We start from the raw sequence: 17997 nt of genomic DNA, 5'->3' as shown, positions 1-17997 counted from the left end.
TTTTGGCTTATTAAACCTATAAAGCTACTGTATCATATTTACTATGCACATGGCTTCATTTTTTAGTCTCAAATCTGATCATCAGGATCTTTTGAGGAGCGTTTGTTTCCAGAAGCTCTACTTTCACTGTTCCTCAATGGAGGAAGGATCTTCCCAAGCCTTCAAAACATCTCACATCTTTTGAGGAATGTTTATTTGTTCATCTCTCAATCATCATTGGATTGCATTGCATTATATGTTTGGATCATTTCAATCTTCAAATCTTACGGAGACATATTATTGGAGATATAGAGCGACCACTGATAAATAGATTTTCAGTATTTCATCATATCAGTATTTGCAGCAAATTCATATTTTTCTGTTTTTGTTTCAAGGTTCAATAAACTGCTCCATTTCAAAAGATATGTGACCCTGGACCACAAAACCAGTCACAAGGGTCGATTTTTCTAAATCATCTTATAAATAAGCTTTCGGTTGATACATGGTTTGTTAGGATAGGAGAACATTTTGCAAATTATAAATTGCACTTATTTATTTTTTATTGTGGCTGGAAGAAATGTGTGAGATAAAAATGTAACATTTTGAGAAAAAAGGCAGAATTAAAAAAGTAACATTTTGAGGAAAGTCAGAATTGCAACATAATTTAAGAAAAAAGGTTAAAACTGCAAGATTACACACATGTAACACATCAACACCTACAAAAAAAAGCCTCTTGGAGCAAAATCTGAAACCCAACAGGAAGTCGGTTATTATTAATTTTCTTAGCAAATATTGTGTCAGTTTTGCCATTTTCAGGAGCCGTACTTGAACGAACTCCTCCTAGAGGTTTATTCCGATCAACACCAAATTTGTTCAGTCTAATCTAAAGGCCTTAGAGATGTTAAATTGCGAAGATCTTGAGTTTTCGGTAAAGGGCGTGTCTGTGGCGGCCTGACAAAGTTTGAAGCTTCACCATGAAAATAGAAGTTGTTATAACTCTCCGATCTGCCTCAAACTTCACAGGTTTGTATATATCATATATCGTATCTTTCACTAACTCAAACATTGTTTCATATGCTTGATAAAAGTGCTGGCCTGAACACATCTACATGCCAATGATCAGTTATAGGCACAGCGCCACCAGCTGGCAGCAGGAAGTTTGGCACATTTAAATGACTTTGACATATTTCTCCTATATTTACTGTATTAAAAGCATACTGCCCACCGTTCGGCAGAGAACTCGGGTGCATGGGCCCTTTCATCGCTGCTGGCAGCTTTAATTTTTTCTTGTGGCTGGAAAATATTGTGAGATTAAAAAGTAACATTTCGAGAGAAAAAAGGCAGAATTGCATAAAACACAATTTGAGAAAAAGGCTAAAATTGCAAGATAAAAACAATTTGAGAAGGAAAAGGCAGAGTTGCAATAAACTCACAATTTGAGAAAAGAAGTTGCAAATTAAAACTTGAAATTACTGGGGGAAAAAATTGAGATAGAAATGTAACATTTTGAGGAAAAAAAGGTAGAATTGTAACGAACACAATTTAAGAAAAATTCTGAAGAAATAAGCTTTCTGTTGATATATGGTTTGTTAGGATAGGAGAATATTTGGAAATATCAAAAAAATCTAAATATTTAAAAAATCACCTTTAAAGTTGTCCAAATGCACTTCTTAGCCATGCATATTACTAATCAAAAATTATGTTTTGATATATTTACAGTAAGAAAATGCTCAAAATATCTTCATGGACCATGATCCTAATATCCTAATGATTTTTGGCATAAAAGAAAAATCGATCATTTTGACCCATACAATGTATTTTTGGCTCATTAAATAACATCACGTTATTTAACTAAAATTAATATATACATATTATATAATATATAAAAATATAATATATTTTTAATTACAAACTACAACAAAACATATACAGTTATAACAAGATATCCTAATAAATAAAAATAAAAATAAATGAAAAATCAGGTTTACAATTTACATTTTAAATATAAATATACAAAAATACAAGACAAATACAACCAAATGTCAATATTCCTCTTTAGCAAATACAGTTGTGTCTTTATAAAAAAAATAAAACAAAATGAACAGAAGAGGTATTAAATATTCATGTCAAATTAACATTAGCTGCCAGAGAAGCAGAAGAAACAAAAATAGAAAAAAGAACGAAAATTACAAAATTACATGTTTTCAGTGCGTATTTGTTTATTGTTTGTTCCGATTTGAAGTCATTAATAAAATGGGAAAATTTCAGTTTACGTTAAGCCCACTTTTTCATATGTATATGGATTTTTCCTAATAAAATAAACAAATAATAGGTTGTTCTTTACAATTCAAATGTTCATTTTCTGTATAAAAAAAGCACATCAAATATACAAATTTCTATCATGGATTCCATTTTTCTGCTAATATAGAATTCCATTTTTTAAAAACCTTTATTTAACCAGAAAAAGCTCTCTGAGATTAAAAATCTCTTTCACAGGAGTGTCCTGGCCAAACTGGGCAGCAAACAATCAATTACATCACAGATAAACACCACACAAACAGACTTTCCAAAATAATCTTATTATTAAATGCAATGTATATACAACGAAAAAAAAAGATGCAAAATGTTTTATTTTTCTTGACCACAAAATGCACAGGTATATGAAATATTAAGCTTAAATCTTTCCAAAACTAATAAATAATGAACTATTTTTCGATCGTGACGTGCAGCGCAGCTGTCAAATGTGAACCAATGAGGTTGGAGGAGCCGTCATGTGATCAAAACAGGAAGTGCGGTGCCGCTGGACTCGGTGTGATGTTCGCTAGTCGTTGATCTCTATGAGAAAGCGCAGTTGCTGCTGTTTAATCGCTGTCAGCATGGCATTGGTCATCTTCATCATGTTTATATGCGGCTTCACCAGCTCTCACGTGAGTATGATCCATAGATCGATCGCTGTGGAGTTTGATTGATCGATGTTCCGTGTTTAACGCCACGAGTTTATAGCATCACATGATGTGTGTGATCACGGATGTGTTTTATTTCACTAAATACCACAGTACCGTGGTACAGGTCCAGAAACCATGGTATTACTATGGTACTTTGGGATATCCGGCTATTAGCATGATACTTCTGCTACTTTTTTTATTAGTAGAACAAACAAACTGATGAATACCATTAGAATACATGATATTATCGCATTGTTCACGGTAATATCGCGGTATTTGGGGGTTATGTGTTTATTATTTGTGTCTAGAGATGATCTGTGGTGTTGTTTGTTTCCAGGCGAGTGTGGCGTTGAGATCTCGGAGTGATTTGAGGGTTTCTGGTCAAGCGCTGTATAAGCTGGACATCTCCTGGCCCAAAAAGCCGGAGTATTTCACTGGTCAGGTGTTCGGAGTGGCTGTCAATCATCTGGCCGGTCTGGTGTATGTGGCTCAGGTCAGTCAGTGTCATCCCAAAGAGGCACAAAATCACTTTCACACACTTTACCTTAAATGTTCCCTCTTGGTGGAATGACCTGCCCAAATCAATCACAACATAGAATCGGCTAAAAACACTCTTCCATCTTTATTTGACCCTCTATCTCTAGAACCCTCTGTTCTATTTCACAAAACAAAAACAAAAAAACTTCTCTATTCTTTTTATATCTTCTATCTTTTTTCTTTTTATTTATTATACAATAAAAAACACTAACTTGCTCTATTCTTTTTCTATTCTATCTGTTTTCTTTTTATTTACTATATAATTAAAAAAACCTGCATATACTGCATTAAGCTAGTCTGAGACTTGTTATAGCACTTACATATCATTGCTCTTTTGTTGATTTTGATTGCTTCCATTGTCCTCATTTATAAGTCGCTTTGGATAAAAGCGTCTGCTAAATGTTAATGTAATGTAATGAGTCAGGAAGTGTGGACTGTTTTTCACAAATATAGGAATGGTAACTCACAATTGGGAGATATACTGTATCCTCACAATTCAGAAATACAAAAAGGCAGAATTACAAGAGAGCATTACTGAGAAAATGCAAGATAAAAAGAAAAATTGTAACAAACTAAAAAAAATTGTAACAAACTCATAATTTGTGGGAAAAAATTTGCAAATTAAACTTGCAATTATTTTTTTTTAATTTTTAATTTTGGCTGAAAAGAAAGCGAGATAAAAACAACATTTTGAGAAACAATTGTGTGATTTTAAAAACGTAACAATTCAAGAAAAAAGCAGAATTGCAACCTAAGCACAATTAGAGAAATTGCAAGATAAAACCTCACAATTCGAGAAGACAAAGGCTGAATTATGACACTCATAATTTGAGAAAAAAATTTGCAAATTAAAAATTGCACTTTTTTTATTTTTTATTGTGTGAGATAAAAATTTAACATTTCAAGAAAAAAGGCAGAATTGCAACATAAACACAATTTAAGAAAAAGGTTAAAATTTCAGGATAAAAACTCACAATTTAAGAAGAAAAAGGCGTGAGATAAAAACGAAACATTTTACGAAAAATGGCAGAATTGCAACCTAAACACAATTCACAATTACTAAACACACTCATAATTTGAGAAAAAAAGTTGCAAATTAAAAATTGCACTTTTTTTTTTATTGTGGCTGAAAAATTTTGTGAGCCAAAAAAGTAACATTTTTCATAAAAAATCAGAATTGCAACATAACTTGAGAAAAATGTTAAAATTGCAAGATAAAAACTCACAATTTGAGAAGAAATTTAATTGCAGCAAACTTATAATTTGAGGGGAAAAGTTGCAAATTTAAAACTTGCAATTACTTTTTAAATTTTTAATTGTGGCTGAAAAAATGATAAAAATGTAACATTTCAAGAAAAAGGCAAAACTGCAAGAAACATTTTGAGAAGAAAGGTTAATACTCAATTAATACTCGTAATTTGAGGAAAAAAGGCAAAATCGTGACAAAAACTCAAAATTTGAGCAAAAAGGTCATAGTAGTGAAATGTGGCCCTGGAGCACAAAACCAGTCTTGAGTAGCACGGCTATATTTGTAGCAATAGCCAACAATAGACTGTATGACTCAAAATTACAGATTTTTCTTTTATGCCAAAAATCATTAGGATATTAAGATCATGTTCCATGAAGATATTGTATACTGTAAATATATAAAAACTTATTTTTTTTATAGTAATATGCATTGCTAAGAACTTTAAAGGTGATTTTCTCAACATTTAGATTTTTTTGCCCCCTCAGATTCCAGATTTTCAAATAGCAGTATCTCGACCAGATATTGTCCTGTCCTAACAAACCAGACATCAATGGGAAGCTTATTTATTAACCCTGATTTATAAACTCTTATGACTGGTTTTGGGGTCCAGGGTCACAAATATAAACTTGCCATTTCAAAAAAAGTGTAGAATTGCGAGATAAAAAAGGCAGAATCATGACAAACCATATTGTGAGATATAGTCACAATTGCTTTTTTAATTAATCATGCTTTATCCTGACGAGGTCCTCCTGTTCCTGTGTGTGTTTGCTCCTGACAGAGAGGCGATAACATCCCTAAAGTGCTGGTGTTCAGCACAGATGGAGACTTCCTGCAGGCCTGGAACACCAGCAGTCTGGAAATGCCTCATGGGATTTTCCTGGCCAACGCGTCTGGGGATCCGACTGTGTGGATCACGGATGTCGGGACAGGTGGGTTTTCTGTGCTCAGATGTTTGTGTGTGTGTAACATGTGACTAATGTGAATGTGTGTGTTTCAGGGCCGTACGGACACACCATCAAGCAGTATTCTCCATCAGGAAAGCTCCTGCAGGTTCTGGGATCTCCTGGGAAAGCCGGATCGTCTCTCAGTCCGCTCCAGTTCGACCAGCCGGCTGAAATATTCGTCCACAGTTCTGGAGAAATCTACATAGTGGACGGAGACGGCGGCATGAACAACCGCCTCATCAAACTGTCCAGAGGTGCCATTTTATGCTCTCATTCACTCATAATCTCATATTTGCATTTATTATTCATGGAAAATGTAATGCTTAATTCACAATATGTGTGTTTTCATTTAACTATCATTAAAGGATTACTCCACTTACAAAATAAACTTTTCTTGATCATTTTCTGCTTCGTTCTTTAATATACTTTAAAATATCATTTATTCCTGTGATGCAAAGCTGAATTTCACCAGCTGTTACTGCAGTCTTGAGTGTCACATGATCCTTCAGAAATCATTCTAATATTCTGATTTATTATTATCTTTTGATTCAGATCGAAACTTTCTTTAATATACTTTAAAATATAATTCATTCCTGTGATGCAAAGCTGAATTTTCACCAGCTGTTACTGCAGTCTTGAGTGTCACATGATCCTTCAGAAATCATTCTAATATACTGATTTATTATTAGAATGGATGAATAACAAGTTAAAAAGAACAGCATTTTTTCAAAATATAAATCTTTTCCAACAATTTAAGTCTTTGCTATCGCTTTTTATTTATTGAACACATCCTCGCTGAATAAAAGTATTAATTTCTTACAAAAAAAAGAAAGAATAAACATGTACTGACCCCAAACGTTTGAACGGTAGTGTATATTGTTAGAAAACCTTTCTATTTTAAATAAAAGCTGTCCTTTTTAACCTTCTATTAATCAAAGAATCCTGAGAAAAATGTATCACCGATTCTAAAAAATATTAAGCAGCACAGCTGTTTCCAACATTGATCATAAATCAGTATATTAGAATGATTTCTGAAGGATCACACTGAAGACTGGAGTAATGATGCTGAAAATGTAACTTTAATTACAGATATAAATTACATTTTAATGTATATTAATATAGAAAAAACATCTATTTCTTGCTGAGCATGAGAAATGTCTTTAAAAACATTTGAAATCTTACTGATCCCTAATTTTTAAGCGGTAGTGTATTTTTTAAATTTTTATTTCAGTTACCAATTATTTATTTAATTTTAAATGGATTTGTTATGGATTTGTTTGTGAAATTGTTGATACGCAGATGAGTGAATGTGAGGCATTGACTGGTTTGTGGTGTTTGTGTGTCAGATCTGCAGCTGTTGTGGATGCACGGAGAGAAAGGACAGGGACTCGCTCAGTTCTACATCCCTCACAGTGTGGCGGTCGACAGCTACCAGAGGGTTTGTGACGCTGTTTCTGAATGACGTCAACATGAAAATATGCCCAAAATGTGCTCCCCCTCATTTCATACCAGATGTGGATTCTTGTTTCTTCATCAGATTTGTAGAAATGTGTCATTCCATCACTGTCTCACCAATGGATCCTCTGGAGTGAATGGGTGCCGTCAGAATGAGAGCTGATAAAAACATCACAATAATCCACAAGTAACTCAAACCGCTCCAGTCCATCAGTTAACATCTGGAGAAGGCAAAACCTGAAACAAATCCATCATTAAGACCTTTTAAACTAAAACACAAGTCCGAAATTCATAATAACGCTTCCTCCAGTGAAAAATTCCATCTCCTGTTGTCTCTCACATCAAAATCCAGCCACATATTTGTTTAGAGCTGTTTTGGATCTGTGCAGATTTCTCTCCTGATTCAGACCAGACCACTTTTTCACTGGAGGAAGCGTTATTATGGATTACAGACTCGTAACTCGATTAGTGTCAGCTTTTGTCTTCTCCAGATGTTAACTGATGGACTGGAGTGGTGTGGGTTACTTGTGAATTATTGTGATGTTTTTATCAGCTGTTTGGACTCTCATTCTGACGGCACCCATTCACTCCAGAGGATCCATTGATGAGACTCACACATTTTTCACATCAACCAAACTATTTTTGACTGAACTATTACTGTAAGATCCTGTTTGTCAGCGTGACTACAGTCAGCTGGGTTCCTGTATTTCTCTTCATATGTTCCTGTATGTTCAGGTGTGGGTCGCAGACAGAGGAAACAAGCGCATCCAGGTGTTTAACTCTGTGACGGGTGACTGGCTTGGCTCATGGGGCAGCTGTTTTAAAGAGGACGCTCCATACTCCGTCAGGTACACTAAACCCTGTCTTCTGCAGGTCATATTGTAGATCTTTTTGCTGTGGTTCGCGCATAATTTTATTCAGATCAGAACAACGAAGCGGGTTCGCAAATCTTTTGATTCAGATCTGAACTTCAGAGCAGGTTTGGAAATCTTTTGATTCGGATCGAAACTTCTTAATGGGTTTGCGAATCATTTGATTCAGATCAGAACATTGGAACGTGTTTGTATCTTTTGATTCAGATGGAAACTTCTGAGCGGGTTCGCAAATCATTTGATTCAGATCTGAACTTCAGAGCGGGTTCGCAATTGATTTGATTCAGAACAGAACATTGGAACATGTTTGAATCTTTTGATTCAGATCGAAACTTCTGAGCGGGTTCGCAATTGATTTGATTCAAAACAGAACATTGGAACGTGTTTGAATCCTTTGATTCAGATCTAAACTTCTGAGCGGGTTCGCAAATCATTTGATTCAGATCAGAACATTGGAACATGTTTGAATCTTTTGATTCAGATCGAAACTTCTGAGCGGGTTCACAAATCATTTGATTCAGATCTGAACTTCAGAGCGGGTTCACAAATCATTTGATTCAGATCTGAACTTCAGAGCGGGTTTGTGAATCATTTGATTCAGATCAGAACTTCTGAGCGGGTTCACAAATCATTTGATTCAGATCTGAACTTCAGAGCGGGTTTGTGAATCATTTGATTCAGATCAGAACTTCTGAGCGGGTTCGCAAATCATTTGATTCAGATCAGAACATTGGAACATGTTTGAATCTTTTGATTCAGATCGAAACTTCTGAGCGGGTTCGCAAATCATTTGATTCAGATCGAAACTTCTGAGCGGGTTCACAAATCATTTGATTCAGATCTGAACTTCAGAGCAGGTTTGGAAATCTTTTGATTCAGATCAGAACATTGGAACGTGTTTGAATCTTTTGATTCAGATCGAAACTTCTGAGCGGGTTCGCAAATCATTTGATTCAGATCAGAACTTCTGAGCGGGTTCACAAATCATTTGATTCAGATCTGAACTTCAGAGTGGGTTTGTGAATCATTTGATTCAGATCAGAACTTCGGAGCAGGTTTGGAAATCTTTTGATTCCTATTAAAACTTTGAAGCGGATTCACGACTCATTTGATTCAGATTGGAACTTCAGAGCAGATTTTCAAATCTTTTATTTCAGATTGAAAGTTCAGAGTGGATTTGTGAATCTTGATTCAGATTGGAACTTTAGATTGGGTTTGCAAATCATTTGATTCAGATCAGAACTTTAGAGAGGGTTTTTGAATTTTTTGATTCAGATCAGCGCATCGGAGTGGGTTCACGAATCTTTTAATTCAGATCGAAACTTCAGAGCAGGTTTGCAAATCTTTTGATTCCGATTGGAACTTTAGAGTGGGTTCGCAAATCTTTTACTTCAGATCAAAACTTCAGAAAGGGGTTTGCAAATCTTTTGCGTGGATTGCAAGTCATTTGATTCAGTTCAGAACGTCAGAGCGGATTCGCGAATCATTTGATTCACATCTTGACTTTGGTTTGGGTTCGCAAATCATTTGTTTCAGATCAAGCTTTCTGTTTGGATTTGTGATTTTGTGAATCCTAAACATTAGAAAACATCAATCCATTAAGGCAGTACAGTTACAAAAAAAAAGATGAAAAAAAGTATGCGCAAATACAAATCCCTTAAGAAAATAACTGTGGTTTTACTATAGTAAACGTGTAGTAGACTTGGTGATACTTAAGTAGTATACTTATACAGGGCTTAAAGTATTCCGGCACCGTGCCGGATCTCCGGCGTGCGGCCGTGAGAGAAAAAATATATATATATTTTTAGAGCCTGCGCATGCGGTTCAATATTTTCGAGACAATTTATTTCACCTACCAATCATATGAGAGGAACGCAGCCTTAACTAACATTACAAGCCTATCAGAAGCACAGAAGGGCGGGTCCTTGCAACACAGTATGATTGACACCCATACGTCAATGTCACGTTAGCGTTGTCAGAGGAAAAAAAATGGAGCGCAAGTTTATGAAGCCTGGGGATGATGTCCTAGCAATAGTAAAAGGACTCAAAATTAATTGGCGCTGGACGTGGATTGAAGAAAGTAGAGATCATGGCGAGCCTTTTGGCAGTTGGTGCAAGAAACTAAGAGAGCCCGGGGCTTATTTCTGCACGATTTGCTCGAGGAAGCTACAGCAGCGGTAAGAAAGTGCTTGCTCGTCATGATTTAGGCTGTATCCGAAACCGCCCCCTATACCCTATTTCCTACATTAGTCCACTCGTTCAGTTCACTTGAAGGAATGAATGAAAACGAGTGAGTGAATTGACCTTATGCACGGAATACTTCCTTGTTTAGTCAAGCCAGCTCAGTCATTTCCGGTCAACTGTACTGTACCGTAATATGAGCGTACTTTGCTCGTTTTCTCTACATAATACATTCACTATCGAAGAAAAGTGTTGTTTATCTAAGAGGACCAAACGTCCATATATACCGTTTCAAGAATGACAAATGCCAGTTTAAAAAAATTTGCCAGTAAATCGGCTAAATATGCGCGAGTCATTGCTATGATTGACAGTAATAACCGGACAAACATCTGACATCTGATGTCAAAAAAAGAGCTTAAATGATTCAGATTAAATTCAGAGTAACAAAACTACAGCAGTAACAAGTATGTGCTGGTTAAATATCGGCTATTTAATTTTACAGTTCAAGATAAAACTTAAAAGATAAAAAGATTACTAAAAAGATTACATTTTTAAAAGATTCAATTTTATAAAGTATTTCAAATTCCTATCGATTCATATCGAGTGCATTATTTAATTAATATCCCACAAATATTTAACATATTTGTAGTGAACTATATTAGTAAATAATTCACCCTTAGGCTGTTTGTGTGTGAGCTTAATGACTTTCTGCACTTGCTATACGTCGGTAAAAGTAATACAATTTATTATACTAGTGATTTTATAATAAATCGAAAAGCAAGACGTCTTTGGAGTTTGAAAGGCAGTAATAATAAATAATCATCTGCTGCCATCTATTGGTTATAAGCGGTAATTCCACATTATTTTAGCCAAAAACAGACGTTTTCCGTGAAAAGTAATTTTTTTCCGATGCCGTTTTATGAATGAAAAGTTAGTCCTTGAAGTACATTTTATTTCACAGCTGTAGAGTTAGAAAATAATAAAGGCTTTAAAATATTGCAAGATTTTAAAAATGTGTTCATGATTATGAAGGCAAGTTAGTGATTATCAAAAATATGATTAAGATGTCCTTGAAGAGAAATATCGCTAGCTAGCTAACGTTAGCATAAACACATTATGATGGTGTTTAGCTGTCAGCATTTAAATGTACAACTATGCAGATACGGAGAGTACGGGATAGCCAGGCTCCGCATTTAAATTATTTAGCTATTTAAATTATGTTGTTAAATAATATGAAACTGAATGTTCACGCCGCTAACATTGTTTATAATGTTGCAATTATATTTTTTCTCAGTTTCTGATAAGAACGAGGCAGTAGATGAGTCTCACGAGTGTCCACCTAATATATAACACATATAAAATGAGCTTCAGCGGAAGTTTACGAGCTGGCTTATCTTTATGCGGAAGTTCTAAAGAACGCTCCGTGCATAAGGTCAATTCGGACACTAAGGGCACCGGAAGGACTGCCGCTTTTGCATAGTGTGTTAACTGTTTAATCATTTCAAATGGGCAGCTCCAGTAGTAAGATTAAATTATTTATCTTGAACTCTGTCACGGAAATTATGTATAAACCCTAGTTAAACAATTTAATAATCAATTCACAATGAACGTGTAACTGTTGTACGCTGTAATACGCAGTGGACGAGCGCATTGTAAAATGAACGGATGGATGATTCAGCTGCGGGCGCCATCTTCTGGTGAGACGCGGATCGTGAATTCAATCGGCACGTGACTCTCACAGTGCATTATGGCAGTGGTTCTCAAACTTTTTTGGTCGCGCCCCCCTTTAAACCTTTAAAAAAAATCTGGCGCCCCCCTCCCAAAAATACCTATCCCACCTAAGACTAATAAATGATTTTACTAAGCTTAGTGAAAAATTAATGCTTTCTTAGTTCAAAAAAAAAAAAAAACACACAGGAGAAAAACACATGCAACACTTGAAATAAAATAGCTTAATTAAAAAAAAATAGCACAGGGAGAATAACTGTTATTATTATAATTCTCTATGTTATTTATTCATATATTTTTTTTGTAGGATTCATGCTGTCCTAAGGCATAGCAGGGCTTGAAATTAACTTTTTTTTACAGTGCTACCACGTAAAAAAAAGTTTGAGCACAAAAGAAATATAGGAGCACCCAATTTATTTTTAGTAATGTGTCGATCTTGATTCTTCATGGCTGATTCTGGTTGCAGATGTTTTACAAGCAAATGGGCTGATTCTGAAAGCCTTTTTTATATTTATTTTACGCCTTAAGCAAGGGACAGGAATTAATTAAAATATGAGTACATGAAGATGTTTATTTTCTCTATTTTTAAAGAATCTACAGTATAAATAGCAAAACATAAACAACACAGTTCTTTCTTAGTCTTGTAGACAATAAATGCAGCTTTGAAGCCCTGCATTGAGTTTTTGAATGACCAGCCCCTGCCTGGGTCTGTGCTAATTCATCTATGGTTTTCTCTTCTCTTTCACACACCGATCCATCTCCCGTTCATTACGTCCTTTGGCTGTTTACGTTTATTTTTCTGCTGATGGCCCGCGCCCCCCCCCCCCTGCAATACTCATGCGCCCCCCACTTTGAGAACCACTGCATTATGGGTTATCTCTAGCTGTTGAGTGTTCATCGGTTGTACACTCGTTTTTGCAATGCGTTGTGGGATTGAACGAGTGCACTCAAGAATGCCCCCCCCCCCTAAAAAAAATATGTTCAGGCTCAGGATTTTTATTTACTTTAACCCCTGCTTATACTTTGGTATAATTTTTTTAATCAACTTCTGAAATAGATGATATTGTTCGATAAGTGAGGTCTCTACTGAAATCGTAAAAAAAAAAAAAGTAGTGCTTGAAAAGTTCTTGAGAGTCCTGGAATTTCATTTTACAGTGTCTGCACGAACCCTGCCTGCTTTCTGCAGGCCGTGTTGTAGATGTTTTAGCTGTAATAATGTGTTTCTGACCCGCAGACTCACACCGGACCAGAAGTACATGGTTGTGGCTCAGTTAAACACCAATCAGGTGACACTGCTGGAGGCTCCGCCCGTGGGCATCATCGGTCAGTGTCAGGTGATCAGCAACATCCAGCTGGCTGAAGATGTCAAACCGCACCTGGTGGATCTGGATCTGAAGACTGCGGCGCTGTATGTGGCTGAAATCGGGGCAAATCAGGCGCAGAGGTTCATTCCTGTAACAGCCACCGGTGTTTAGATGTTCAGAGTCTTCGTCGCTCATGATTACAGAAAAATCAGACATCCAGCGCTGATGATGATAATGATTTAAGGGGAAGAGCTGAAACCTGTTTGATTTGAGGTTGAAGTGCAGTGCAAATAAATCTTTGGTTTACATTACAATCACTACAATCAAAATCTGACGGCTTCATTTAAATCAAAAATATGTTGATTTCCGACGATTTTCATAAAGGAATAAAGGGAGATGGGTGTTTTTCACAGCACTTTTATATTGTTATTGTGGGTAACATATGTATATATGTTTCATCTTGTGTTTTTGAGAAAATAATGTGAATTTCTATGATAATTTAAACTTTGTATATAACTGTGTTATTCTTGTTCTGTCATCTTGATCTGTCAAGACCCAAATCTCACATTTTACAGTTTTTGACTATAAAGTGATGCATGTTGAAAGTTTCTGTAAAGAAGTGTATTGATATCCTGCAATGTGCCATGAGTTTATGATGATCATTTTAATTTGCAGTGATTGTTTGAGTAGCTGTGCTGATGGTTGTGCTTTAGTTGTGGGGTTAGTTTAGCATCAGCTGTTGACAGTGTTGAAGATGTGACTGTGATTGTGGTGTTATTGAAATCTTTTTACTGGAACACATCAAATCAAAATGTTCTGTTGGAAGTCAATAAACTGTGATGGGCTTTAATTTGTGTTGAGATGGAGTATTAGTTGCAGGGTTTATACAAAGTGCTTAAAGTACTTAAATTTGAATTTTTTAAATGTAAGTCCTGAAAAACCCTTTATTTATCTTTGAAATGTTAATATGGATATTTTATTTGTAAACCTAATACTTGTGTCGATTATATATTAAACCAGTAGTAGTACTGACAGTGTCTTGTAAACATGGCTGAAGACCCAAAAAGCAGACGAACAGACAAACCGAATCAATTGACTGAATCATTTACACTGGAACCGCTCGGATTTGATTCAAACTCGTGACTTCGATCATTTAGTTCGACGGATCGCGAATCATTTGCTTCATATCGGAACTTAAGAGCGTGTTTGCGAATCATTTGATTCAGTTCGGAACTTCAGAGCGTGTTCGCAAATCATTTGATTCAGATCGGAACTTTAGAGTGTGTTTGCGAATCATTTGATTCAGATCAGAACTTTAGAGTGTGTTCGCGAATCGTTTGATTCAGTTCGGAACTTCAGAGCGTGTTCGCAAATCATTTGATTCAGATCGGAACTTTAGAGCGTGTTCGCAAATCATTTGATTCAGATCGGAACTTTAGAGTGTGTTCGCGAATCGTTTGATTCAGTTCGGAACTTCAGAGCGTGTTCGCAAATCATTTGATTCAGATCGGAACTTTAGAGTGTGTTCGTGAATCGTTTGATTCAGTTCGGAACTTCAGAGCGTGTTCGCAAATCATTTGATTCAGATCGGAACTTTAGAGTGTGTTCGCGAATCGTTTGATTCAGTTCGGAACTTTAGAGTGTGTTCGCGAATCGTTTGATTCAGTTCGGAACTTCAGAGTGTGTTCGCGAATCGTTTGATTCAGATCGGAACTTTAGAGTGTGTTCGCGAATCGTTTGATTCAGTTCGGAACTTCAGAGCGTGTTCGCAAATCATTTGATTCAGATCGGAACTTTAGAGTGTGTTCGCGAATCGTTTGATTCAGTTCGGAACTTTAGAGTGTGTTCGCGAATCGTTTGATTCAGTTCGGAACTTCAGAGTGTGTTCGCGAATCGTTTGATTCAGATCGGAACTTTAGAGCGTGTTCGTGAATCGTTTGATTCAGTTCGGAACTTTAGAGCGTGTTCGCGAATCGTTTGATTCAGTTCGGAACTTCAGAGCGTGTTCGCGAATTGTTTGATTCAGTTCGGAACTTTAGAGTGTGTTCGCGAATCGTTTGATTCAGTTCGGAACTTCAGAGTGTGTTCGCGAATCGTTTGATTCAGATTGGAACTTTAGAGCGTGTTCGCGAATCGTTTGATTCAGTTCGGAACTTTAGAGCGTGTTCGCGAATCGTTTGATTCAGTTCGGAACTTCAGAGCGTGTTCGCGAATCGTTTGATTCAGTTCGGAACTTTAGAGTGTGTTCGCGAATCGTTTGATTCAGTTCGGAACTTCAGAGTGTGATCGCGAATCGTTTGATTCAGTTCGGAACTTTAGAGTGTGTTCGCGAATCGTTTGATTCAGTTCGGAACTTCAGAGCGTGTTCGCGAATCATTTGATTCAGTTCGGAACTTCAGAGCGTGTTCGCGAATCATTTGATTCAGTTCGGAACTTCAGAGCGTGTTTGCGAATCATTTGATTCAGATCGGAACTTCAGAGCGTGTTCGCAAATCATTTGATTCAGATCGGAACTTTAGAGTGTGTTCGCGAATCATTTGATTCAGTTCGGAACTTTAGAGTGTGTTTGCGAATCGTTTGATTCAGTTCGGAACTTCAGAGTGTGTTCGCGAATCGTTTGATTCAGATCGGAACTTTAGAGCGTGTTCGCGAATCGTTTGATTCAGTTCGGAACTTTAGAGCGTGTTCGCGAATCGTTTGATTCAGTTCGGAACTTTAGAGCGTGTTCGCGAATCGTTTGATTCAGTTCGGAACTTCAGAGCGTGTTCGCGAATTGTTTGATTCAGTTCGGAACTTCAGAGCGTGTTCGCGAATTGTTTGATTCAGTTCGGAACTTCAGAGCGTGTTCGCGAATCGTTTGATTCAGTTCGGAACTTCAGAGCGTGTTCGCGAATTGTTTGATTCAGTTCGGAACTTCAGAGCATGTTCGCGAATTGTTTGATTCAGTTCGGAACTTCAGAGCGTGTTCGCGAATTGTTTGATTCAGTTCGGAACTTCAGAGCGTGTTCGCGAATTGTTTGATTCAGTTCGGAACTTTAGAGTGTGTTCGCGAATCGTTTGATTCAGTTCGGAACTTTAGAGTGTGTTCGCGAATCGTTTGATTCAGTTCGGAACTTTAGAGTGTGTTCGCGAATCGTTTGATTCAGTTCGGAACTTTAGAGTGTTCGCGAATCGTTTGATTCAGTTCGGAACTTTAGAGCGTGTTCGCGAATCGTTTGATTCAGTTCGGAACTTTAGAGTGTGTTCGCGAATCGTTTGATTCAGTTCGGAACTTTAGAGTGTGTTCGCGAATCGTTTGATTCAGTTCGGAACTTTAGAGTGTTCGCGAATCGTTTGATTCAGTTCGGAACTTTAGAGCGTGTTCGCGAATCGTTTGATTCAGTTCGGAACTTTAGAGTGTGTTCGCGAATCGTTTGATTCAGTTCGGAACTTTAGAGCGTGTTCGCGAATCGTTTGATTCAGTTCGGAACTTTAGAGTGTGTTCGCGAATCGTTTGATTCAGTTCGGAACTTTAGAGCGTGTTCACGAATCGTTTGATTCAGTTCGGAACTTCAGAGCGTGTTCGCGAATTGTTTGATTCAGATCGGAACTTTAGAGCGTGTTCGCGAATCGTTTGATTCAGTTCGGACCTTTAGAGCGTGTTCGCGAATCATTTGATTCAGATCGGAACTTTAGAGCGTGTTCGCGAATCATTTGATTCAGATCGGAACTTTAGAGCGTGTTCACGAATCATTTGTTTCAGTTCGGAACTTTAGAGTATGTTCGCGAATCATTTGATTCTTTTTTAGATTTTTTTTTTATTAAATGCTGGCCTAGAAGATCAAACCATTAAGGCAGTACACTTACAAAAGCAAAACCAAGAAAAAATAAAGTATACACAAATACAAATCCTTTAAGTAAAATACTGTAAAAGTGTAGTAACTGTGTTTTTTTTTCATATAACCACAGATTTACTACAGGCACCATGTTAAACTGTAGTCCTTTAGAATAAAAAAAAAGTAGTGCAAAAAGAATCAGGGTCCTAGAATTTCATTTTATATCTTCTGTGCGATTCCTGTATTTGAATTTAGTGTAAATAAAGACATTTGTTTTTAGGTTTGGAGTTGTGTGTCTTATGTTGGTGGGAAGGATTCAGTTTTAATCAGGGTTTCAGCAGGATTTATGAAGGTAAATGACTTTTTAAGACCAAGTCTTAAAAAGAAATCTAAGAAATAAATTGAAAGGAACACAATACATCAATATAGTCTCTAAATGCAAATGACTTATATTAACAAAAAATAATAATAATAATAAAAATCAAACTCTTCCATAAATAACTTTTACTGTATTTTCAGATCACACTGCAAAAAATGTTCTTTCACAGTGTTTCTGTCTTGTTTTCCAGATTCTTAAATCATGATACATTTACTTAAGATGCAAAATGACAGATATTTGTACTAGAAAACAAGATATTCATTTTTGCAGCTCATGCAACATTTATTTCTATGGCTTATTTAAGACTTTAGGACATGCAAAGATCTATAAGACCTGCGGAAAACATGTTTAATGTGTTTTATTAGCATAACAAAGCTGCATTCATTTTGCCAAAGGCCTCTATATACAGGGATAATGAATTATAAATATAAACTAAAGCTAAACTATTTCCCACATACATGTTTACCACTAAACTTGACGAAATGCATAAACACAAGACAATAACGCGCGCTCTAGTTTGCTTGAACGCGCGTCTCTCCAGCGCACAAAAGAATGTCAACAATGACGGCGGGCCTCTTCTAAGAGCTGCCCGACACAGTGCCTGATCGG

General features: G+C 36.4%; 1 protein-coding gene across 1 annotated transcript; it reads left to right on the top strand.

The window, feature by feature from the left end:
- The first annotated feature begins 2748 nt into the window (after positions 1–2748).
- Positions 2749–14222, top strand: LOC141299518 (NHL repeat-containing protein 3-like). Its single transcript, XM_073829883.1, has 7 exons — positions 2749–2906; positions 3262–3417; positions 5489–5639; positions 5708–5908; positions 7001–7092; positions 7845–7957; positions 13125–14222. The coding sequence occupies exons 1-7, from the start codon at positions 2817–2819 to the stop codon at positions 13363–13365; spliced, it is 1044 nt and encodes a 347-aa protein (XP_073685984.1). The 5' UTR covers positions 2749–2816; the 3' UTR covers positions 13366–14222.
- The last annotated feature ends 3775 nt before the right edge of the window (positions 14223–17997 follow it).

Source organism: Garra rufa, chromosome 23, assembly GCF_049309525.1.
Source record: "Garra rufa chromosome 23, GarRuf1.0, whole genome shotgun sequence".
NCBI lineage: Eukaryota > Metazoa > Chordata > Actinopteri > Cypriniformes > Cyprinidae > Garra > Garra rufa.
This window is presented reverse-complemented; position numbering and strand designations above follow the sequence as displayed.

Coding starts and splice junctions, on each gene's coding strand:
- LOC141299518 (XM_073829883.1), top strand. CDS start 2,817: ATGAGAAAGCGCAGTTGCTGCTGTTTAATCGCTGTCAGCATGGCATTG. Junction 5,909..7,000: donor CCTCATCAAACTGTCCAGAG/GTGCCATTTTAT, acceptor TTTGTGTGTCAG/ATCTGCAGCTGTTGTGGATG. Junction 7,093..7,844: donor CGGTCGACAGCTACCAGAGG/GTTTGTGACGCT, acceptor CTGTATGTTCAG/GTGTGGGTCGCAGACAGAGG.